The sequence below is a fragment of the Mercenaria mercenaria genome, unplaced genomic scaffold (genome assembly GCF_021730395.1).
Source record: "Mercenaria mercenaria strain notata unplaced genomic scaffold, MADL_Memer_1 contig_3728, whole genome shotgun sequence".
NCBI classification, from domain to species: Eukaryota; Metazoa; Mollusca; class Bivalvia; order Venerida; family Veneridae; genus Mercenaria; species Mercenaria mercenaria.
In genome coordinates this window covers 45,524-70,412 of record NW_026461895.1, presented here as the reverse complement: position 1 = coordinate 70,412, position 24,889 = coordinate 45,524, and the positions used below count along the sequence as shown (strand labels likewise).

Here is a 24,889-nt window from a genome sequence, read left to right as displayed (position 1 = left end):
TATTATTTAATGGCAAAAAAAATCTTTGCAACGTATTAGTTGACGTCCGTCGACGTGATATTTAGCTCCATTTTTGTGCATCGAGAAATAGCGCTTTCAAATTTGATCAATATTTACTTAATTAAAGGCATGTTTAAAACGAAATGCCACATAACATTTACTGTCTTTCAACTGTTTTATATACACAAGGAGTTGGTTAATAGCGGCTGGAGACGTATTACCATTTCCGGTCCTGGCGGTACATGTATAAACAAAAATAGCACGACGACCTACCGTTTGGCGCTATACATGCGCCAATAAACAATTCTAACATATTTTATCTAAAGTTTACAATAAAAGATATATAGTTGAATCGAAATAATTTATAGCAAAACCATGTTTGAACACTATTTGTACGCTCGGGCGGTTATACGCCGTACGAAATAATTACGTCTGATGTTTAAACACCAATCGTGTATAGATAGTTTTTGAAATACAGTTTTCCTGTAAATTATTTCTTAATTTCATTACTCCCTCTCACCGGTGAATGGATGAAGTATCGTTACAATAAAACCTCTCGCTGGTGAAGATAAAGTATCATTTCAATATTCCACTGATGAAAACTCTAGTTTGCGGGTCAAATTATTACAATCATGGCAATATTCGGCTATTATAACTATACTTTCATTGTACTTCAATCACTATGTTGCTAAAACGTATTAAATACATTGTTTCAATTATATCAAAATACATTTCCTTCATAACAGTCTTGTGTTTAATGATTAGCAAATTAGCTTTTCAATATGTAATCTTACATTAACCACAGTGTTAAATACCGGCAGGTGTTTCTCATTTTCTGGAAATGCCAGTTAAACTGTTGTTAGGACTGTGTGATAAAATCTGTAACGAGTTAGTAAGCAATCAGAATACCGTCTTTATTTAAGAGAAGCAAAAGTGAATGAACGTATTCCGTAATGAACATTCTCATAACATGTGTTTGTAATAACATTATTAGTAATGAACCGAGTCTCATGGTCCATCCAATTCATTTCACTTTGCAACATACAGACAAACAGAGTAATAGATCTATAGTCGATATTATTCTGTTGTTTACTTTCGGTAAATGTGGAAACATAACGATAGAGTTAGACTGTCTAGATCGCAATACCCCTCAGTGTACCTATGAACCTTCTGCACAGACCAAGTCTGTAGAATTTCATGTTGTAGACATCCAGTTACTGCCTTTGTTTAGTTTCCAGACTTCCATAGATGTTGTCCTTGTTAAACTCACACATGCTGTCACTTCCAATTATGTATCCTCCATGCTTAACAAAACAGCCGTGCTGAATGAATATTCCCAGGTTTTCAAGGGCATTGTCTCCATTCCAGGGCAATGTTCTATATATCTGAAACATGATGCTAAACCTGTGGTTCACCTTTCACGAAAGATTCCTGTTGCATTAATAGAAAAAAATTAATAAAAAAGGTGCTAGATTAGAAAATACGGGTCATTACGAAAGTTAGTGAGCCTACAGAATAGGTCAATTCAATGGTGACAGTACAGAAAAAGTCAGGTGACTTGAGAATAGTACTGGATCCGGGTGACTTAAGTAAAACCATTCGACGTCCTTATCATCCTACGAAAACTTCCCCAGCTAAACGGCGGTAAAATTGTTCACAAAATTAGACGCTAGGCCATATATTGTGCAATCCTTTTTATTGCAACGTTGTTCATTTCCATATTCAGTACCATACTTGAAAGGTACATATACTTACTAATAGGTATTTCGTCGGCCGTGGACCTGTTCCGAAAGAAAATAGATGTGGTATTTGAGGGTCTCCCACGGGTAGCTGCCATAGCAGACGACATTTTAGGCTATGACAACACAAGAGGGTAGCATGATGCGAGTTTGAGAGCAGTGCTCCTAAGGGCACTAGAAAAAAAGGTATACGCCTTAACCCAGATAAACATGAAGTTGGGCAGTCCCAGTTATATCGATCATATGATATCTACATAAGGTCTCAAGCAAGATAAAGATAAGGTTTTTTGCAATTTGAGAGATGCGTATCCCAGAAAACAGGTCAACGCTCAAAACAGTACTCGGCATGAGTCAGCATCTCCCTAGATATGCTTTCTGGGGTCACTTTACCCTTAGTGAATTATTGGCAAAAGATGTAGAATTTCTTTGGGGCCAATCACAGCAGCAAGCTTATGATTAGTTTATTGATATCATAACTTAATTAAGCTCCTGTCCTTAATTTCTATGGCCTGGTCAAACCCTGTGCCAGTAAGAGTCTTACACCAAGCCAAACTAACTATGCTACAATTGAGTCAGAGTGTCTTAGACTGGTATTTTACTTGACGAAATACCCCCAGTGGGTATATGGAGAAAAGGTCAAGGTCGTTACGGACCACTTACCCTTAATAGCAATATGCAAGAAATCCTTCTTTGCTGCACCTTTTAGGTTACAGCGTCTGTTCTTAAGTATTTTGTAGTATGATAAAGATGTCACTTATAGGCAAGGAACTCAGATTCCTGTACCAGATTTGTCCAGATTTCCGATCGAGGTACAGACCCATCCCTGACAGACACTGTAGATGTCCAGGTAAATATTGTGAAAGAAAGCTTACCGGTAAGTGGCCCGAAGCTGCAAGAAATCAAGGTCAACACTGGCCGAGACGAACAACTTTGATCTCTAAAACAAGTCATTATTGAAGGTTTGCCTTATGAATGAAATCACTACAAGTCTGATTTGCTTGATTTCTGAACTACAGAGTTTACCGTCGTGGATTGAGTAGTCATAAGGGTCACAAAAAGTGTTGTTCATTACTCCCTAAGGACAGACTTGTTGTCAAAACTTCATTTTTCAAGTCATATAGAAATAGAGAAAACAATAAGTAGAGCAAGGGATATTGTTTTTTAGCCTAGAATCACCCAGGAAATTAATTAAAAATCTTGTTTTAAAATGTCCTGTATGTTTGGGACACTGAGACTCAAACCAGAAAGAATCTCTAAGAATGTTTTATAAAAATCAATTGGCAATTATTCCGTAAACGCGTCGAGAAATTAAGTACTAACCCCTTAATATTTGGAAATGTAATATTTCAATGGCCTAATAATAATGATAATATTTTTTAGAAAAGATGTTAGGAAACGGATTCTCATATATATTTGATCATCCTGAAGGCATAAATAAGCTTTTGTCTATGAACGAATTTAAATGTCGCGTGATTGACACTGTTAAACAAGAATTGTATGCTAATATTGAAAACAGTTCTGTATTGTATATGTATAAAAACGTTAAATATCTTTTTGAATATGAGGGGTATTTGGATATACTGAAAAGATGCTTTAGATTTTATTTTTGTAGACTAAGGATGAGTGGTCTTCCACTCGGAATACAGACTGGCAGATATAGTAGAAATCGAATTCCTCGTGAGGAAAGATATTGTTTATGTTGCAACAATTTAGACATTGAAGACGAATACCACTTTGTTTGTGTATGTAAATGTTACGCTAATATTAGAAAGAAATATTTAAAAGTAGAATATTTTAGACGTCCATCGGTGTATAAGTTCATACAGCTCCTTAATTCAAATAATAAAACCGAACTTATTCAATTATCTAGATATGTAAAAGAAGCTCTAACCATCAGAAATGCAATTCTAACTGTCGAACGTTGATATCTTATGTTCATTCTCCACACATTTTCTACTGTATATGTAATTATATTCAAGGATAAAATACTAAATATAAATGATCCATTATGCCATGTTAATTGTCACGTTGATATTATATATGTATAGAATATGTATTATAGATGTACTATGTACAAGTCTTAAAAAACTATCTGTTCTGTTCTGTTCTGTCCTTGTATACTAAGTCTTTACCTTACTGAATAAAAATCAACACATTTGTTATTGTCATGTGAAATACTCTTCATAGGTAAAACTAAGCTCACAATTTGCAATAATTTGCAAATTTATTTATCAATGTTTATTAATGAAAATGATATTTTATTTACTCAAACATGCATTTTCATATAATTATACGGGTACGTTTTCTATAAGTTTTTGTACGCATCTTAATTCTTATGTTTGTTTGAAAGCTTTGATTTTACTATAATTTATGATTGAAACTGACCTGTTTTTTCGAGAGGGCGTTTCAACAACACAAGCACATTCCGCAGTGCGATTGTTTTATATCCAGTAAAAGTTCTGGACGTTTATTTCCTGCTCATATAGTATCCATTAAATTAGTACCAAGTAATTTTTTATTAGCTAGATATTTCAAGATTTTTGCTCCAAATATTTAACTATCAAGCCGAAATTTCGACATATAAACTCAACAGTTTTAGTTATCTCTAGGTTCACATGTCCAAATCATTGACGTCTAAACACTGAAAAGAGTTCCCGTAGCATTTTTTTAGAAGCCTTTTACCTGCACCCTTCAAACTTAGTGGGGTGATTGGCATAATGGAGTAGAGAACCCCTATTGCTTTTAAGATCAATATGTTAAAGGTTAAGGATGCAACAGCCGGAATGATTCCTCTCTGTTTCTTCGTTTAAAAAAAAAGTTTCTTCAGTCACACATTCAGCGAGTTTATTCAAGAGGTTCCTCGGATGAGCGACCTAGTGCCATTTGATTTTCTTGTTAACGATCTTTGCCTTAAGCTATGGACAAACACAGAATACTTTAAAAGATTTTGGCTGAATATATGCCCTTGTTTGAAATAAAAATTGATTAAGTATTCCGTACCAGCCTGCGTTCTATAAATGCCCGCCACAACCCACCTCGATGTAATTTAATTTAAGCCAAATCTATATGGTGACCTATAAATTTTCTTTTTGTTTTAGATTAGGTAGACATAAGCAAATACATGTGCAGAGTTTGATTTAGTTCTGTTATGTAAAACTCGATAAAAAAGCAGAAATACCAACTTAGGATTGACAAAAATATGAAAAACTAACCATCGGTCTGCTTAACAACTATTGCTTTTTTGTTTTATAAAGTCAATTTCTTTTGATTTCTCTAAGCATGTTTCCACTAGAAATATTGTTTTCTGTTGTAAAAAATGCTTAGATTTCATATTTAACATAGTAATTGTACTTAACTGAAATACATGGTAGGAATATGGAAATTTTGAAAAATATTAAAAATAGGATCATATCTGAGGACAAATAAAAGTGAAACAGTGCTCGTGACCTAGTATTTTTATTTCATTTTTTCAATACATCATAACATGTTCTTGTAATACAGAACATTTCATCAAAATCTATTATTGCGAAAAGAAAATCACGAAACTGCCGCGAGCGTCTTTAAGCGAAAACCGTTTTCCTTCTATTTCAGTGACAGTGACCTTAACCTTGACTCTAGTGAACTTTTATGCAGTCCCAAACTCCGTCCCTATACCAACCACTTATATACAAAGTTTCATTGCAATCGGTCTCTCCTAATTAACGTTATTGGGCGGAAACCAAGGATTGCAATGCATGACCAACGACATCCGACAGTCTAATATAAGTACTGGAATACCGTTTCACTACTGTAAATTACACGTTTATTTCTTCAAATTATAAATTATATCATATAAATATTTTTTCTATTTCGTGTGTGAACTGTCGTTTACAAGGCAAATCAGAAATAATTTTGTGTAGAAATATTATGTACAAAATTTTTACAGGCCTCACAAACAAACGTTTATAGCATGGTGCATTTAAAACATTTCCGAGTGTTTATAGTATGAGCATTATGACAATATTATTGTTTCCATATCAAAATCAAACATTTGTCTATCATTCCGACGGAAATCTCTCGCTGGAATAAGGAGAAACAGACGTTGGTAATTTTCTTTGAACGATCCATTTCACAAAGAAAAGCTAATTATTGTTTGTCTACTTTTCTCGGTTAATGAGAGACCACAGTAAAGAAATAATAATAGATATTTTTGTCATACATGTGTTTGCAAATCACGTTTTAACAAAATATTATTTTTGTTCATTTCTGTTTGAGAAAATCACGCGAGCATTGTATAATTGATAAGAATGTAAGAAAATATTCCCGAGAAATTTCTCAATTTGCCTTTGGAACATATGCAAGCATGTTGCTAAAACTAATGCTTTTAATTTCTGAAGTGAGTTTATAGATGTAAATATAGATATTATAGTTCTTTCGTTTGCGCGTCCGATCAAACTGAAAAGTTCTATAATGTTTCTAAATGAAAATCCTCCATCAGATCTCCTATACATCACTCGGGGCACCAATAAATTCGGTTGTGTGAACTATATCAGATGTTCTCATTACGTTTGAATGTTCAACAACATGTGTACAGGTTTGAATTTATTAAGACATTTCCTGCATAGGTTCTGTTATTCTTGTGAAATTTTATTGTGTACATCTGTTAATTCAAGAATATACCTGGCAAAGCGTTTGTCTAAACATCTTTTTATCAATGCTTTGGTAACTCTTTTTCTAAAACTCCTAACAACACTGTTGGTCTGAATATTGCATTTGTTTACTTTGCTAAAAGTATTTAAATCAAAAGAACAAGATCATATAATGGGAACCCCTAACAAGTGCTAACCCGGGTTTCAATGATAATTATCATTATTTTCAGCATCAGTGCTATAGTTATTGCAACTGTCGGCTAGGGGACGCATCCAGCGTCTTGAATTATTACTCGGATTGTTCAGTTTTTATTCCAGATGCAAGGTGCGCGTTACTCTAGCAACATTATATATTTATATCGACACGTTTTATGAGCAAAATTGAATAGGTCAGGAAACTGTTCTGTGATCATTATCAGATTTGAACCTGAAGTTAATGACAACAAACAATACGTTTACTTTTCATAATACATGTACATAGAAAGCGAACGTGCATTTTTTGTAAATTTAGAAAGTCACAAAGTTCTGAGAAGTTAATTCAAATTATCTAAGTAAACCTTTGAATTAAACAGACAAATATCAATTAAGGATTTCCAGACGATACTAAAATAATACTACATCAGATCAATTTTGTGATTTTATGAACATATGCTGCACAGAAATAAAATGTCGGGCAAAGATTTTCAACAGGATACGGACTTGACGAGACAAATGAGTCAACTCTTTTGATGGCGGCTTAATTTAAATCTAATCATACATGACATGGGAAACAGAATATTATCATAGCAATATTTATTGAAATAATAAGACTAGAATGATGAAAGTTGTTGTCTGCTATATGGTAGATATGGGCTATCATTCAGTACCATTTAAAAGTTCAAAGCTTTTGTAGAAGTACTTGACGTTTTTGCCAATTTTTGTCCGTGGCAAATTAAAATTGGCGGCCATTACAATATCTCGTTATATTTCAACAGCGATTACTGGCAAAAATTTCTGCGTCTGTATTAAGTTTCATGTTTAGTGAAATATCAAACTATATGACATATTATAAAAGATATATTAATGGTCAATAATGTGCGATAAGAAATTCTATTTAGGTAATGGAACCGCAATGACAATTGATGAATTATGCATTCTCAGTTCGCAATCTCAGCATTTTCTGGTTCTTACGGCAAGGCCTGTGCGCGTTGAGGTACTTTTACGTCTGGGGAATGCTGAGCCGCCCTAGAAGAATACACAACCACACGGATATTGCCTAGTGTCATTACGGGTCCACCATCCCAAAGCTAGCAAGCTAACTGAAACTTGACATTATCTCTTTACACAAGACTGCCAATTTAAGTAAAGTCATTTTATTTTCACAATGCGTATCTTTCAAAAACTTAATTAGGATGTTCAGTCATCTACCTATATTTTTTTCTATCAGCATAAAAGTAAGAGCAATTGTAGAGATAATGTAATTCACCACCTAACAAGCTATTGTTAAATAAATGACAGAGTCTCCGTTCTCTAGCAGTAATATAAAATAATCTTATTTTTTACAGACAGTTTGTGATTCTTACACCTAAATTTACATAGTGTGACAGCAATATCAATTGGCAGAAGACTGCAAAATTTCTCAAATACCAATTATTGCTTATACATTCTGTAATTGAGACATTTACCAGAATTATTAACAATACTGTTCCAGTTTGAAACTGAAACTAAATAATTTGATTAAACGCCTATTTTTATGCAATGATATATTCAATGGCGTTGTGCAGAATAATAATAATAATTATTATTATAACAATATTAATAATGACAATAATAATTATAATAACAGCCTTATTGTAATAAACAGTCCTGATCGCACCCATCCCCTTGAGGTCATTTTACCCCTACTGCCAGTACCAGTGCTTAAAGCATCTGGTTCGCCCAGACGGGCTGCATACAGAGGTTCAACCCCCCCCCCCCCCCCACACCGGTTAATGTTGCTATCATATACTATTTAAGAAAGAAATACTACACACTTCTCTACCCGTAGAGCCTTACCAACAAGTGCGTTTATTAAACAAACCTTGAAGATATAAATGTTGAAATGTAAAACCTTTTACAAAAAATTAAGAACTATCACCTGCTGTTTTCACATGATAAAGAGTTATCAAATATTTAAAACAATGCCGCGAAATCTCTGAAATACAGTGTCTTAAGATTGTTTTTGAATGTGTCAAGTGATTTACTTTTGCGTAGTTCTAACGCAGTTCATTCCAAAGTTGTAGACCAGACCAATAGTACCGAAATTTCTATCATTGAATGTTTTGCACTTGTTGTATGGAACAACATAACGGCATTTCAGAATTTTCAGACGATCTCAAACCTTGCCTACTTGGAATATCCTCTGTAAGCAATTCTGTTAAGTACAGAGGTGCTCTGCCAGTGTGACAGCTATACATGAAAAAGAGTATCTTGAACTCAATTCTTGCTTTCACCGGCAACCAATGTAAGTGGTACAATGCTTGTTTAGAACTGTCAAATTTCCTCCTGTTAGGGACAAACTTTGCGCACATGTTTTGAATACGTTGAATCTTACAGTTTTGTATAAACTGGTTGTTAAGCCTAGAATAATAATCCTTTTTTTGTAAACTGAGCTTAACGATGGCGTTTTCTGTTCTAACCAATAATTAGACGTACCCAGATTATCCAAATTAGCTCTAACTAAGGAGATGTAGCTAAAATTGATATAGCAAAAGAGATGTACTGTGTATATTCATGTTTAAATCCGTTTTATCGGTTTTCCTTTGTCGTTCCTGACAAACCTGTCTCAAAACACTAATGGGGACTTTAAACTTGTTAATGGTGCGCACCTACCCTAATCCCACTTTTAACACACATCATTTAGAGGGCAGTGTAAATAAAGTCATCAACGCCAGCTGAATCAAAGATTAAAAAATATACACATATGTGAAATGGAAATGTAAACCACAAAAATGCCCACGTAAAAAAAGAAAAAGTAAAAGAACCATATCAATAGGCTTTGACATTGTCTGTCATGAAGCTTTACATCTTTTCTTCAAATACAATCAAAGAGCGTTGAATACATCAACAAAAGGGATAACACCAAACATACAGTGTGTCTCCAAATGGTTGCCTTTTTGCTAGACAAAATAATTTATAGCAAATCAATCACTTCCAAAAAATAACGTTTTGTCTACAATTTGTAATAAATGAGATTGGTTTCATTTAATTGCCTAACTTTTGTGAATGTTCCAATTTCACCTTAAGATCACAGTTTCTTTATTTGTTAAATCAGCTTTTATTTCTTTACCTTACTGCACATGTGGCATTTATAGCCAAACTCAAAAGCCAATAACAAGAAGGATTTCTGGTGATAAAATGTAACGAACTAGTTATTTACTGTGTAAACCTTTGGTTTTGATGCCAGGTGTTGTTTAAGTATATTATAAATGCTATTAACTTATTTCCCAGTACCTGCAAAATAATGATCCGTCATTATTTCATTCTTCACTTATGAATTATAAAAGAGATATATCACCAGGCAAATCTTTTTTAAAGAAAACATTATTTCCCGGGTGAACATATACTGGAAACTGACTCCGCGGTAGATAGCATTACATAATACAAAGTGGTATCATAAAACAATCAAAAGTGATGGAGTGTAACGCAAAAATATACGTGTTCTAAACATTATTTTCCCATTCAATGTTCGAAACTTGTTTCCTCCCGTATTCTAGTATTAATGTTGTTGTTTTTTACATTGATAAAAAGACGTTTAGAACTGAATATCATTTACAGATATTTGGCAGTATTTATTTGGTCACAGATTTCAATGAGTTTCACTTATCATCCCGTTCTGTTCGAAATGTCTTATGAATATTCGGAATAATACTCTAGTAAACTGTAACGAAAGAACGAACTGTCATTTGGAACATATAGCAATTGTCATCAAATACTGAAGCCATTTCAATGGAACAATATGCCATTGTTGAATAAGTCTGTTGGCCAATAACATTACAAAATAACAGTTTTCAATTCTTTAATTATTTTTTTTCGAATTTACAGTGCAAAATAGCAATGTAAAATAATTTGATGATTTAAATATGTAGTAAACAAAAGGTTCCTATCAACAACGTTTTATTTTTTCATAAATATATTTGAAATTATTTTATTGTTACAGATATCACCATGTTAAAGCCCTTGTTAAGAAAATAATGAATAAAGCATTACAAATATTAAACAGTTAAGTTGTGGTCCTTTGGAGCATGAAAGATAACCCTAAGATCATAGCACTAAATTCCTAGATTTTTGTTTCAAGATGATTAATCGATTTAGTGATTATAAAAGATAATTCTGTTAAAACTTGCAAAAAATGTCTCTGAAATTCTGGAAAGTTCACTGAACTGCATTCTTTTCGGAACTGCATACATTCCCCCTCCCCACCCCCAGAGAAATACCTCCCTATCTTAAAGGGCTGCCTAGGTGCCTGTAAAGACTACTGCACACATTCATCCTTTCCTACAGTTTTATAATACCAGAATACTTATGTTAAAAGGTCTTTAAGAAAATTAATAACTTACACATGCCAAATACTAAGCCTTTTACGATAATTCTTGGCAGTTTTTTAGAACTTTATGGTTTCCACATTAAAAAGCTTACACATGCATTTTGGACGGGAAAGAATATGATCAAGACCCCTCTCAGAATACTATGAGCTGCATTAATCCATACTATCAAGAAATATATTAGCCACGCCATGTTAAAACCAACACATCACAGACAACCATCAGGATCTATGCTGTTCGCTAATGGTTTCTCTAATTGCAATAGGCTTTGAAAGCGAACAGCATGGATCCTGACCAGACTGCGCGGATGCGCATGCTGGTCTGGATCCATGCTGGTCGCAAAGCCACTTTGTTGTTTTTCTCATGGCACGGCTCATATGATAATAAATGTTTTATGATGCTTAAGGGTAAGATACATAAACCATTATTAGAAACTGAAATTCGTACTCACAGATGAAAATTAGAAAGTAATCATGTGGATAAATGGTTTGTAATCTTAAAAGCTGAAAATATTATACATGTAGATATAAAAATAATTACTTGTACAAAAATTGGTCGGTTAGGTTATTGTTACCGCTGTTCCTATCTTTTTTAAGGTTATTAATATTCAGTTCCATTTCTAAATATAAAGGACTGAGAAATCAATTTCTAGGCCTTTGTCTTGTTCTGGTTTTATATTTTAGCACACTTTCTATAAATATACTTGTTCACACCTATACCCGAAAACAGTTCACAATAAAGATTATCTCGATCTATCAACTATCCTAAGTTTTATACATTTCAACCTGAAATCAGAACATGGACGAATTATTGTGTTTTTTTGTTTAAAGATGTTTCATTATTATGTAAACTTGAACGAAAATGTCTTTCAATTTGCTTGCATACATTTCGTAAGTGAAGCAATTGACTGGTCACGCTCCTTACATTTACAAATCAAAGCATCTTCTTATATTTCATTTTAAATTACTTCCTGTCATAGTTCTAACATGGTTAACTTCTCCTGCTTCCGAATGTGATAATACAGCCAGATAATCAACAGGTAGCAATCTATAATGAAAGCTCTCTGACTAGGAAATATGAATTATCAGACTAGCAGCAAGTTATTGAAAAATGCACACGAGAATTTGTTTGGGTTTTTTTCTGCGGACAGTCCACAAACTGGCCATCAACTGTTCTGCAAAAGAATCAAATAAATATGATGCTATAACAAATCAATCTGTTCAATCCTGTACCCAAACAAGTCATTTGCAGAAATTCATAACTGCCCTTACCGCCTGTAAAACATTTTTGTTTTCTACCGTTCATTCGTACATAAAACGTTATTGTTGTTGTTTGTTGTTTTTTTTTTTCAGTCAGAAAAAAAGTTAGCAAGTTCGTATAGTTTATATATTTATATGTTGTTGATATTGTTCGTATATTTTCGCGGGCGTCAAAAACCTATTCCTAAAGAGTGTGCCTTTCAACAAGATCACAAATACTATCATATATTTCAAAACATTATTTTTGGCCAAGATGCGGGGAAAATATGCAAGTAACACTGTTTCGGCAGGTCTGAAAATAACAATATTTCCAAGTATGTTTCATTCCCTTTTGTTATGCAGTTACGCTAACGCGCTTACTTTGAGTATGACTAAGTAGCCCGTTTTGTTGCACATCATATCAAATCGATTAACCTTTTAAATACGATTGACAGAAACATGTTTGAACAAGTATCGTATGTTCTCATTTCTTTTGAATATCCCAAGGCATTTGTACTTGTTCAAATTTATTAAGACATTTCCTGCACAAATTCTTCTATTGTAAGATTTTATTGAGGTAACTCCCATGAATTCAAGAGTACACCTGGCTAAGTGCTTGCCGAGATTACCTTCATTAATGTCGTATTATCTTTTATTTCAGACACTTCTACCTGAATACTGCACTTTTTTGCAGTTTGCTTATAATCTGAAGATTGATATAAGATAGTAACTACCTTTATTAATCATGTTCATACCTAAATTTTCGCAGCTGCTTTTTTCTGCAAATATTGCAGCAAATATTACCCTGAAACTGCAATACATTTGTTCGTACATCAATTTTAACCAGTCAGCTCACACATATACATTAGACCTGTTACTATCCAACAATTACTACATTTCCATTTTGCATAACAACAACTGATTTCTTTCTGTCGAAAAGGCACATAAAGCAAAAACAGAAACATTACCATTCTACTAATATAGGGATATCACCTTTGTATTTATATTGGAACATTTCCGTTGTATTTATATGGAACATTACCTTTGTTTTTTTATATGGGAACATTACCTTTATGTTTATATGGGAACATTTACTTTGTGTTTATATGGGAATATTACCTTTGTGTTTATATGGGAACATGTATACTTATGTAGGAAGATTACCTTTGTATTTGTATTTGCATTTATATTGGAACATTGCCTTTGTATTTATATGGTATCATTGTCTTTGTATTTATATGGGAGCATTGCCTTTGTATTAATCTTTAAAGGTGCCAAATAAAGACAAATAAAACAAGCAAATTCGATGAATTGGTATCCCCTCCGAAAGGGTTTGTGGTGAGGAATGGCAAAAAAATATATCCGGCAAAAAGTTAAGGATGTTAATAAGAAGCAAATACTTTCATTCGTCAAAATCATTTCAACAGAAAACAAATGTTTAATAAAAGAGTACATAATAAATGTATGATACTTTGATCCTCACTAAAGAATTTATTTTGAATGGGATATGCTTACTGTAATAAGCTTAGCTTTTAAAATTAAATGCAGTTAATTGAAATGTGAGCTTGAAGTTTAACTGGAACGAAATATTGTCTTTGAGTGGTTTGGCACCAGGTGTTGCTGTTTAACATGTACATTTGAACTTAAAAGAACAGATGTTCTTAAGAGAACACAGGTAAGATATCTTGAACATGGCAGTGAAGTTTAACTGGAACGAAATATTGTCTTTGAGTGGTTTGGCACCAGGTGTTGCTGTTTAACATGTACATTTGAACTTAAAAGAACGGATGTTCTTTAGAGAGCACAGGTAAGATATCTTGAACATGGCTGAGGACAAGGTTTGTGCAGTCACAACTTAATATATTTATTTTTTTAGGGGGTGGGGTTGCGGGGGAACGGGAGAGGAAACAAAATTTCACATGTTGATTATAAATATTGATGGAAAATTAAAAATTAAAAAGGGTAAAAAGGTGAAGTTGGGGGGGGGGGGTAGGGGGGGAGGGCGGGGGGGCAGAGGATGCATGATCAGTGGTGGGCATGACTGGGTGGAGGAGTGAGGTGGGGGAATGGTACAACTTGCATGTTGATAAATAATCATGGAAGGTTTGAAAAATATCTAAAATAAGAAATGAAGAAAAAAAAATAAAAATTTGGAGGGCGGGGGGGGGGGTGGGGGGGGGGGGGTTGGAAGGAGGAGGGGTGTGACCAAGGCAAGTGGGTGACCAGGTGTGGATGCGCAACTTCACATGTTTATAATAAATGTTCACAGAAAAGAATGAAAGAAATTTAATGAAATTCTGCCAAATGGTAAATTTGTTATGTACAAATATGTGGATTTTTAGAAAATTAAAGGACAATAACTCTGAAGTTTCAAAAGAAACCCGTTCGAAATTGTATGTGCACAACCACATTATCGTGCTTTAAATTCTGTTAAAGTTTCATAGTTCAAGGTCAAATATATCAAAAGTTATGATGCAGAAATTGCCATATCAATAGATCTATAGTACCCTATATAGTTAACACTGGAAACTTCTAAGGGCCATAACTCTGGCGTTACTTGGGCAATCTGTCTGAAACTTGATGGGCCCCATAACATCATAGTGGTGGACATGTATATGAAGTTTGTTTAAAAAAAAATTAAAGAAGGATTTTTTTTTTTTTTTTTTTGGGGGGGGGGGTGGGGGGGCGGGGTCGGGGGATAGGGAGGGGTGTCATCAAGGTAAGGGGGTGACCAGGTGTGGGTACACAGCTTCACATGTTTACAATAAATTTTCATGGAAAAGAACGAAAGAAATTTAATGAAATTCTACCAAATGGTAAGTTTGTTATGTACAAATATGTGGATTTTTATACAATTAAAGGGCAATAACTCTTAATTTACATATAAATCCGAACGAAATTGTGTGTACATAACCACATTATGGTGATCTAAATTCTGTTTAAGTTTCATAGTTCTAGGTCAAATATATCAAAAATTATGATGCAGAAATTGCCATATTTATAATACCCTATATAGTTAACACTAGAAATTTCAAAAGGGCCATAACTCTGGTGTTACTTGAGCAATCTGACTGAAACTTGACCGGCCGCAAGAACTCATAGTGGTGAACATGTATATGAAGTTTTAAATAAATATTCCCAACCATTTCCTAGATATGGCTCCGGACGGACGGACGGATGGACGTCCGTCCTTCCGTCCGTCTTTCCGTCCGTCCGGACGGTTTTTTTTGTTGTTATTTTCTCAGACTGGCATGGGTGGTCATTTTGTCCAACTTTCGCTTTTCCGTAATTTGTCCGAAATTCTTCGGGATCATGTGATTTTAAAATTATATCAAACGAATATCCGTTTAAAGACGCACCACAAAATAACAGCATTCTTTTGTGTTTCCATGATGGTAATATTACATGCTTTGCATGACAAATATGAGATATACAAGATTTAAGTTTCAAATTGACAGAGACATATATTCATATATTAGGCCAAGACAATGTGTTTAATGTCCAACATTTTATCGAATAAATGTAACAATATGTACATAAATCAGTGTTTTTAGTTAAATTTCAATCACATTTTGTTTCTACAGTGTAAGATAGTTATTCATCTATATTTTTAAAACTATACTGAAAAGAGATTTACTGAATAAGTTTGCAGATGAAATTGTGAAAACACATTTATTCGGAAAGGGCCTTAATTGTCCACCTGAAAACTTGTAGTATAGCTGTATATTACCTGTATCATAAGAATGATTTTTGTGAAGTTTTTGTGGGTGAAATTGACTGCAATGAGCTTCGAACCCACACGGCAAAAGATTTGACCAGTTACAAAAGTCTTTAATTCCCTATTCTATGTTTGTAAACATCACATTATCGTTGGGGCATATAATATATTTTGCATCTATTTATAAGATATAGCCTCGTTTTGGAGGATTCTTCCGAAAATATCCGATGATGCGCGACGGGTTCGTAAGCAGTCGGAAAACATACTTTCTGTTTGAAACAGGCAAAAGGCTTTTGTTTATTTCTTGTTTTTTCTTGAACATATTCATGACTATTTGTTCAGATCAGACGCGGTGGGTCACATTTTCAGTTAATATGAAGTCTCGGTTCAAACTCATATAATACTCGTTGGGCCTTAGTAGTGGAACTTTAAAGACACTGATTCTTGTATGCCTGGTATGTGGTCTATGGGGATGATAAGGTCTGCGTATTGGCGGTAAGGGCCAATACACAAGTCTGGACCATTGATAGACCTGCTTCTGTTTATCATAATAAGCTACTGTATAGCTACTGTGCAGTAAATAAATTCCAGGTGAAATGTCTCACCTTTATAGCAAATCAGTTCTAACCTTTATTACGAGTTTAGAAAGCTTGATTGAATTTGGGCTAAATAAACAAAGTGATAAGATACAACAGTGTTTTTATCATATTTTTAATAAATCAAGTTTTTTAACAATTACATCTCATCATTGCTGTTTTTTTTTTAAACCAAATATATAAAAATGCATTCAGGCACGTAGCTTTTAGAAATAACGAATTATGTGTATTTTGAACAATGATATATCTTTATTGCTGGATTTTATTATACATAAAAGAAACGTTATTTAGACAACACAACGGGACTAATGCATTTTTAATATATAAAATCCTTCTGTCCATTTTCCTTTTTTATCTATTAAAAATGCAACTGAATACTTCTTTAATTTCTAATAAAATCCAGCAATTATCATTTTTTCTGGTTTTTTTTTTTTGTTACTTTTGATAAAAAAAATCATAATCATTGAATAAACAAACTTGTAATTTCTCTTATTATTAAGTTTTTAAAAATAATTATTTTATTGTTATGGAGTGAGAATTGCTTTGCTATAAGAGTTATAATTTAATTGGCCAGGACATTACTCAACATGACTGAGCAATCAAAATTAGTATATTATCAATTACATGTAAAATAATTTTGTGTACATTCTGAGAAAAAAACAGCATTTCAATCAATAAAATGCAAAACACAGGAAATAAACAATTTATCTGTAGGCAATAAAATTTATGATTCTCTGACAATAATTAGGCTACATGTCAAGTCTACAGGGATTTTATGGACCCTTATCAGACTGGACCAGACAGGATCTTGTATATTGGGGATTAAAAAGTCTGGTATTTGGGGGGTGGGGATTCACTTATAAAGGAGATTTTTTTGCCTTTAAGAGCCGTGTGGCGGCCTTAAAATGATTCCACATACTTGGACTAGGTGTTGTTATATTTTCTGGTACTTTGGGATCATGGAGTCCATTTAGTATCTTTGTACATTTTTGTAATACAATTTAGCTTAACCTGATTCTAGGGGACGTGGGGATGTTGCATTTAACATTACCTCACATGAACAGACTCAACCAAACCGAATCTGCTATTAATTCCGTTGGTTGATTTCTAAGCTTCCAAAAAGAGATTAAAGTCATCAGAATTATTATAGCGTTTACTGTGAAATGACGGACAGCATGATGAGTAAACTTTAATCTTATATATAAAAATCAGTCAGGATTTCTTCCTGGACACTCCACTGTATACCAATTTGTACACATATATAACCAGATATGTATATCTTTAGACGAGAAGAAAGCAACCTGTATGGTTTTCTGTGATATATCGAAAGCTTTCGACCCGTTTGGCATAAAGGCCTTATATTGAAACTGAAGCAGTATGGTATTTCAGGAAACTTGGTCAATTGGATAACAGATTACCTGGAAAATAGATCGCAAAAAGTATTCGTAGGGCAATAGTTTTTAAATCATACAGTAGGTTATTAACTGCAGGCGTACCTCAAGGATCGGTCTTGGGCCTCTCTTTTATTTCTTGTATACGTAAATGATATAGCTGGTTCTGTTATAAGTACTGCTAGACTATTCGCTGACGATAGCCCACTTGCTATATCTTCTCCAGACTCCGTTTATATAGAAACTGTTTTAAATTCAGATCTAGAAAAAATTTCCAGTTGGGCAAAACAGTAGCTAGTAAAATTCAATCCTTCTAAAACTGAAGTCATGTTTTTCTCCTTTATGCCAATGCTCGTCGATTGTTATTTATTATTAATTTCATCCTCTTAGTACTCACAAATTACTTCACGGAATTGATTCACTAACTGTTGAGGAGAACACATTTTTGTTTTTAGAAGTACAAACTTATATAAAAAGAATACACATCGTTTCTCTAGCACTGCCTCCTGATCATTTGACTATGTATCTGTTTTGAAGGCTCTGAGTTGGGCTGGGTGTGGGGATTCGGCAGCGGATGCGATGAGGTGCACTGATTGATTTTACGCTTGTCTGTGTTTGTTTTATTGTTGTTGTTTTTTTTTTTCGATTGTTTTTTCCCGCTTTTCTTCTATTTAATTTACTATCTTAACTCTTCTACTATATAAGTAAGTTTATATCTGAAAATTATATTTTTGTTAAGCACATATATATATATATTTCCATTCTAGTCCAAACAAAAATCCGCCATTTAGTTTATTTGACAACCAGGTACGGACCGATTTCTTATGTTGCCAAAACTTGTGGTCCAACTATTTTGTATTATCGCACATTTACAAAGTTACTGAATATTTCTTAATGTACAGTAGTATTATATATGTCTTGATGTAATGATAGTTTGCTGTTGAATATATATATTTACATATGTATCTATATATTATTGACTTGATGTACATTTACCATAATGTTTTGTGTGATAATTACAATAAAGTATGATTAAACTAAATAAATATTGCAAATATCTTTTAAGTAAATTTTAAGCCTCTAAAATAGCATTTTTGTCTGATGGCTAAACCGTTCAGAATAAAATTTTTCCATTTTTACAAATACTGTATTTATGCTGGAATATTAATTTTATTGTTCACACTTATTTTTATGTTAATTTTATGTCTTTAGTACACTAGATCATTTCTGCACAAAGTATGATAAAAAGCACATCAGTTCCAACACGGATACCTGTGAGCACTGCCAGTAATTGTTTTCACGTTTTATATTTTATATAGTTGTCACCTTGTATTCTACACCTCATTTTTCGTTTATGGCATGGTGTATTTATGGCAAGTAAGTAAATGATTCTCTTTGTCACTCGTCCTCGCACATATCTTTAATATTATAAATATATTCTGTTTTAACTGAAAAAGATATATTTAATTTTTTTAATAATGGTAAAAGTGAAAAGACAGACAAAAAGTCAGTTCTGAACCGGAGTAATTATTTGTTTTGCTTTTTTGAGGAACGGTTTGGTTACAAATCCAGAAAACAACATTTTAAACAACAAAGCAATTCCAGTATAATTGATGTTTAGAAAAGTAAATAACAGGCTATATAAAGTTTACACTGACACATATTCTTCTTTTCGATAATATGGTAAAATTGAAAAAAAATAGCCAATTGAATGAAGTTATATTCTGTTCAGTCACCACGTAACTGTATTTCATTTCAGAAACCTTACTTTTGGAAAACAATTGAATGTTGGAGGGACTGGCCAGTACAGGTAGATACATGTATATAGACTGGTATTTGTGTTCGCTGGTACAGATAAATATGTACATATTTAAGTGCTCAATGTCAAAAATGTCAGATATATTGTTACAATGCTAAAAACAAGACAAAGTTGAAACATGTAGCAAAGTCGTATACAAACCAATGAAAATATGGTTTGGGGTTATTCTAACATCATTAATGAACATTTTATTACATGAAAACAGAAATAAAGCTGTACTATAGTTTTTAGTTATTTGCTGCCCCTCGAGCTACTGGACCTACCTTCATCAATGTTTTAAGTCTGAAAGACATTTAAAAGCTAACTTGTCTTTTTGCTATGTCATTGTTTATGTAATACATACTGTGGTGTACTTTTAAAACTAATGTAGAAATAATTATCTCGGCAAATTTTCAGCAGTAGATCTACGAATATTTTATTGTTAAAAGGTCTAGTAGCAAGACGGTCTGTTTTGATGAACACAAGCCCTGCACTCTAACGGTTTCTGTTTGTTTCAGCACGTTAGTAAAGATATGTACTGGCACTATATGATAGAGTTAGCCTTCTACTGGAGTCTCGTCTTCACCTTGTTCTCCGATAATAAACGCAAGGTATGTATTATATAATGTGCTCATAACGTATAAGGAGCAAAACACCTAAACAAAATTTTTGAAGAATTACAACAGCCTAGACATGTTTTGTAGTTATATACGATTTAATCAACAAGAAGCGACAAACACCGCTGGCTCTTCACTGAAGTTATTGAAATGTTCGTTACTCAAGTAACATGAGGTATACATGATGACTTGATACTGGTCATTTCTGATACGTTTGCTTGATGCTATTTATTCATTCTACTTTTCTGGAATATATTACCACTGTATGATTTAAGGTGCATAACACTAGTATATACAGAAAAATAGACATGATTATTATCATTTCCATTTCAAGATAGGGATACACCTGAAGCATAGGAAACTACAATATATTATCTTCTATATGCTATCAGCTTAAACAAAGCAATAATTGTTTTAGCAATAAATGCATTTATTTGTACCAGTTTCATAGTTATGGTTTTTACAGAAGGTTGAAAAAGAGTACATTTTTGCAGTCACGGATAAATTAAACAGTAAATTATTATAGGCGAAAGTATCACCTTACATTGATATAATCATGTGAAACTATATCATTTATATACTTTTAATACATCATTTATTTACATTAATACACCATATATTTTCCAGGACTTTAAGGAGATGATTATTCACCATTTTGCCACTATTGTGTTGATGTATTTCTCATGGGTTCTCAACTTTGTTCGGGTAGGAACGCTCATGCTTGTCGTGCACGATGCAGCAGACAATTGGCTTGCAGTAAGTGACATTTTCATTATGGATAAAATCATTAATTTTGCAGATAGGTAAATACGTTTTAAAATTTTGTAACAGGTTTGAATAAGTCATAACCAACTCATTTCTTTTGCGTATTTTCAGTTCTTTGTTTTCACGTCTGCGGACGGGAAGTAACTACTCCACTCGCTTCGTTTTTCAGGATGAATGATAAATATTTTATCATTTTTTTCAGTTGGCCAAGATGTCTATATACGCAAAAAACAAGACAGCTACTGATATCTTCTTTGGCATATTCCTTTTAGTGTGGGTACTGTCAAGACTGATTGTGTATCCCTTCGTGTAAGTACATGTATCATTATCCAGTAACAAAAAAGTAAAAATAGACCGTTAGATTTTAGAAACCATTTCTTTAGATGTAGTGTATTTTTAAAAAAAGACTATAAAACTTTTTTGGGAGAGCCTGTAAAACCCACCAACCTTCAAAGAATGCCAGACAGAAGGACGTCGCGGTGGAACAAATTTATAAAATTGTCTACTTTTATTTTGTGCTAGATAAACAGTTTAATCTTAAGAAATTTAACGAAATATGCTCTTTACTTGCGAGCCTACCTTATTAATCATTTTATGATTAGTAAAATTAAGTCAAAGTTTTTATGGCAAATTGATTATAATCCTTGAGATCACACTTGATATTGCTTTCATGCAAAACTTGACTAGTCTTTTAAATGTTTGCCCATGAACTTCTGTGATGTTGTAAAGCATAATTGATTTACTATGTAAGCATTAAACATAGATTTAGTGATAGCACTAACATCTTTTTTTCTAATTTTATACAAGCATAAACTTTTAAAACGCAATCAGTATTGATTTAGCACAAGCTTTTGCAAAGTTTTTCATCATGCACCAAAATTAAAAAGAACATTGAAACCTCGCTTAGGGTGAAGAGTTGTTCTATGTGATGAAGCCATCTAACCGGCTTACCGGAATCTAACTGGCTTACCGGAGGTCAGTGGTTCTATTCAGATGCTCACCATTGTCTGACATGTTGCAGGAAAGGGCACCTGGATTCTTCCCGTACCAAAAATAACTAGGAAGTCGACATATAACCCATAGTTGTATCAATGTGACATTAAACCCGACAAAATGAGAAAACCGATTAAATTCCTACTAACGTATGGGTTTTCTTGACTACTTTATTACTGCGTTATATAATGTAAAACTGCTCTTTTTTTTGCAATTTCAGTGTGCTGTATTGTACCACTGTTGAATCATTCACTATTGGATTGATAGATTCTACATTTTGTGCTCATCAGTTTTTCAACTTCTTCCTCTATGTTCTGTTGGTGCTACACTGTATATGGACTTACATGATCTTTAGAATTGTCTACAGAAAAATGGTGAAAGGAAATGTATGTATCTCAAAGTTTCATAAGAGTTAAACGTAGCAATGTCTTTGAATAAACATACTTTGTTTTGCTAGAAAAACGTAAATTAAAATATTCGATGAGATAAAATTTCAGTTAAAGATGTTAAGATCGTAGATTAATGTAATATCTAACGAGTGAGATCTGAGTTAAGTATGCTTTTCATTTGTAACATTTTACTTTTGTTATGTTCGGTTTTTGTATGTCTTATTTTCTACTGTAGAACATTAATTTGGTGTGATTCTTGACTTTGCATTGATCGGTCCGTTTTTTCATTGGTTCACGCTTCTGAAAGTAATTTTAATACCATTTTACTTTCTGTACTGAACCTATGGTTGATATTATTTTACAGGTCGAGGATGTGCGAAGTGACTCTGAAGACTCGGGTGAAGAGTCAGACAATGAAGATGATATAGATGATATTGATCATAATAAAACAGAACAGATTAAAGAAAATGGCAATGGAAAACTCGCGAATGGTCCAGTGAAGGCATCTAATGGTACAAAAAAAATGGAACTGCGGAAAGAAATGGAATATGAATGCTGTCATGTGGGCAAGGAAATGCCACAGACTGACAACAGAGATTAATTGAAGAGCGTTTACTCGCAGAAGCATTTAATACAGCTGAAACTATAACGGAAGATAGTGTAATTTAGATAAATGTGTGCATGAGACGAGTTAGATGCAAACTTAAATATGCTTTGTTTCCCTTCTCATTAACTACACACAAAAAACTGGCGCTTCCCAAAAACCTTTTGTTCAGCGATGTTGTTTTTGGAATGAGTATAGAAGATTATCAATTCATTTTTGTTAAACGGGTGATATATATTACCAATGTTTTACAGAGCTGATTAGTGAAAATTGATGTTTCTTAGCTATGATAGGGACACATTAATTTATACCTCGCAAATCATGTTTTTTAATGGTGGGAAACAATAATTCTTTTGAGAAACAAGATAAAAAGATTAATGATGTAGCAAAACTAACAGTCTACCATGGTGTTTCTGTTAATGTCACAGTCCCAGTTTGAATTTGTTGTAGCATAATACACCACTCCCCGGTCTGAATCATTTATTACGAGCCGAGTATGAGAAAATAATCATCATTGTGATGGGCAAACATTAACGTTAATTTAATTTTTTAATGGTCTTTTATTGATTTGCTTTACTCCGGTTTGTACATGAAGCATATCTGTCAACCTTTCTGTAGATATTTCTCAGTCGGTTATGTATCTTTTTATACGTTTTTCATTGAATAGGGACCAGAAATGTTAGAATATATGTCGCAGTGTACATGCTTTTCATATGACACAAGTGTATGCTTTAGCAACATTTACTTATTTGAAACAGTAGTATGTTTTGAAAAACCTTTGAACTACATGTATTTTTCATTGAGGACTAAAGAAATTGTCTTCTTGTGTTTATCATGTGTTTATAAGCCATGTGCTCATAAAATGTGTTAGTTTAGCAAACATGCAGCATCATTCATCAGCATTTGTATCCAGGGTATAAGCGTTCTACTCTCTTCTTTTTTTAAATGCATGTATGTTTTTAATTTGATGGCGACAGTTTACAATAGGAAGGAAGTTAAACGCTAAATTGTTATGTCTAGGTAGTACCTCATTAACATATTTACTAATATATACTATAAATGTACTAATATCTAATATGTACTAATATTACTAATTTTGTCACCCAGTCCATGAACAGTCATTTATCAAAACATTCTGTATATAGAGGGATGTTCAACAATCTTACGGAAAGCGTAACTGTTTTACCGTCTAAGAGGAAGTATTGAATTCTGTTTTACTGCTATTTCCTTAAGCTTGCATATGAACAGTAATACAGTATATAATTTGTTAATTATATGAAAGCATTTCATTTAAGGTGCAGAATGGTATTTATCTTGCACAGTGTTTGTTAGCATTTAAAGAACTGAGCCTTCAGATTGATTTAGTCTTCTAGTGTGTCTCATGGAATGCGGTATCTCAGTACAAAAATATGATAAACATCTTAGATTAAACGTAGTAAACAATCCTTGTGTTTTAGAGCTATATACATACAATTTAATTTTCAGTAACATGTTAAGTTTTAATAATTTTGTGCATTGTTCAGTGTTCTTCCAGATACAAAGTATGTTGGGACTATACTGGGTTCACGCATGTCCGTCCGATGGGTTCGTCCGTCCGGCCGTCGGACAACGATGTGCAGACGGCAACCCAGGTCAGTCAATCGTAGGTCAAGTCCAAATCTTCTGAACTACTGGAAAAATTAACACAAAACACATTAATTGTTAAAATCATCAAGACGACACGTAAAGTTCACAGCCAAGTAAATAAGGTTTTAGGTCACATTTGAAGGCCAACGGTCATTATCGCAACTTTTTACTTAGTACACCCTGTATCTGAGCGGCGTCTGTGATTAATCACCTTAAGTGTAAGTT

The 24,889-nt window shown here is 33.3% G+C and overlaps 1 protein-coding gene across 1 annotated transcript; it reads left to right on the top strand.

Moving 5' to 3' along the window:
- Nucleotides 1–1,010: 1,010 nt before the first annotated feature.
- Nucleotides 1,011–23,841, top strand: LOC128553351 (uncharacterized). The gene is made up of 7 exons (XM_053534492.1): nucleotides 1,011–1,409; nucleotides 2,500–2,613; nucleotides 20,189–20,281; nucleotides 20,915–21,043; nucleotides 21,255–21,361; nucleotides 22,266–22,431; nucleotides 22,799–23,841. Exons 1-7 carry the CDS (start codon nucleotides 1,011–1,013, stop codon nucleotides 23,033–23,035), a joined length of 1,245 nt encoding a protein of 414 aa, XP_053390467.1. The 3' UTR covers nucleotides 23,036–23,841.
- Nucleotides 23,842–24,889: the final 1,048 nt, after the last annotated feature.

What these genes read in the sequence shown, in the direction of transcription:
- LOC128553351 (XM_053534492.1), top strand. Translation starts at nt 1,011, where the DNA reads ATGGTCCATCCAATTCATTTCACTTTGCAACATACAGACAAACAGAGT. An exon ending in AACATGATGCTAAACCTGTG is followed by an intron (nt 1,410 to 2,499) that starts GTTCACCTTTCA and finishes TGTCACTTATAG; the next exon opens with GCAAGGAACTCAGATTCCTG. An exon ending in GAAAAATGGTGAAAGGAAAT is followed by an intron (nt 22,432 to 22,798) that starts GTATGTATCTCA and finishes ATTATTTTACAG; the next exon opens with GTCGAGGATGTGCGAAGTGA.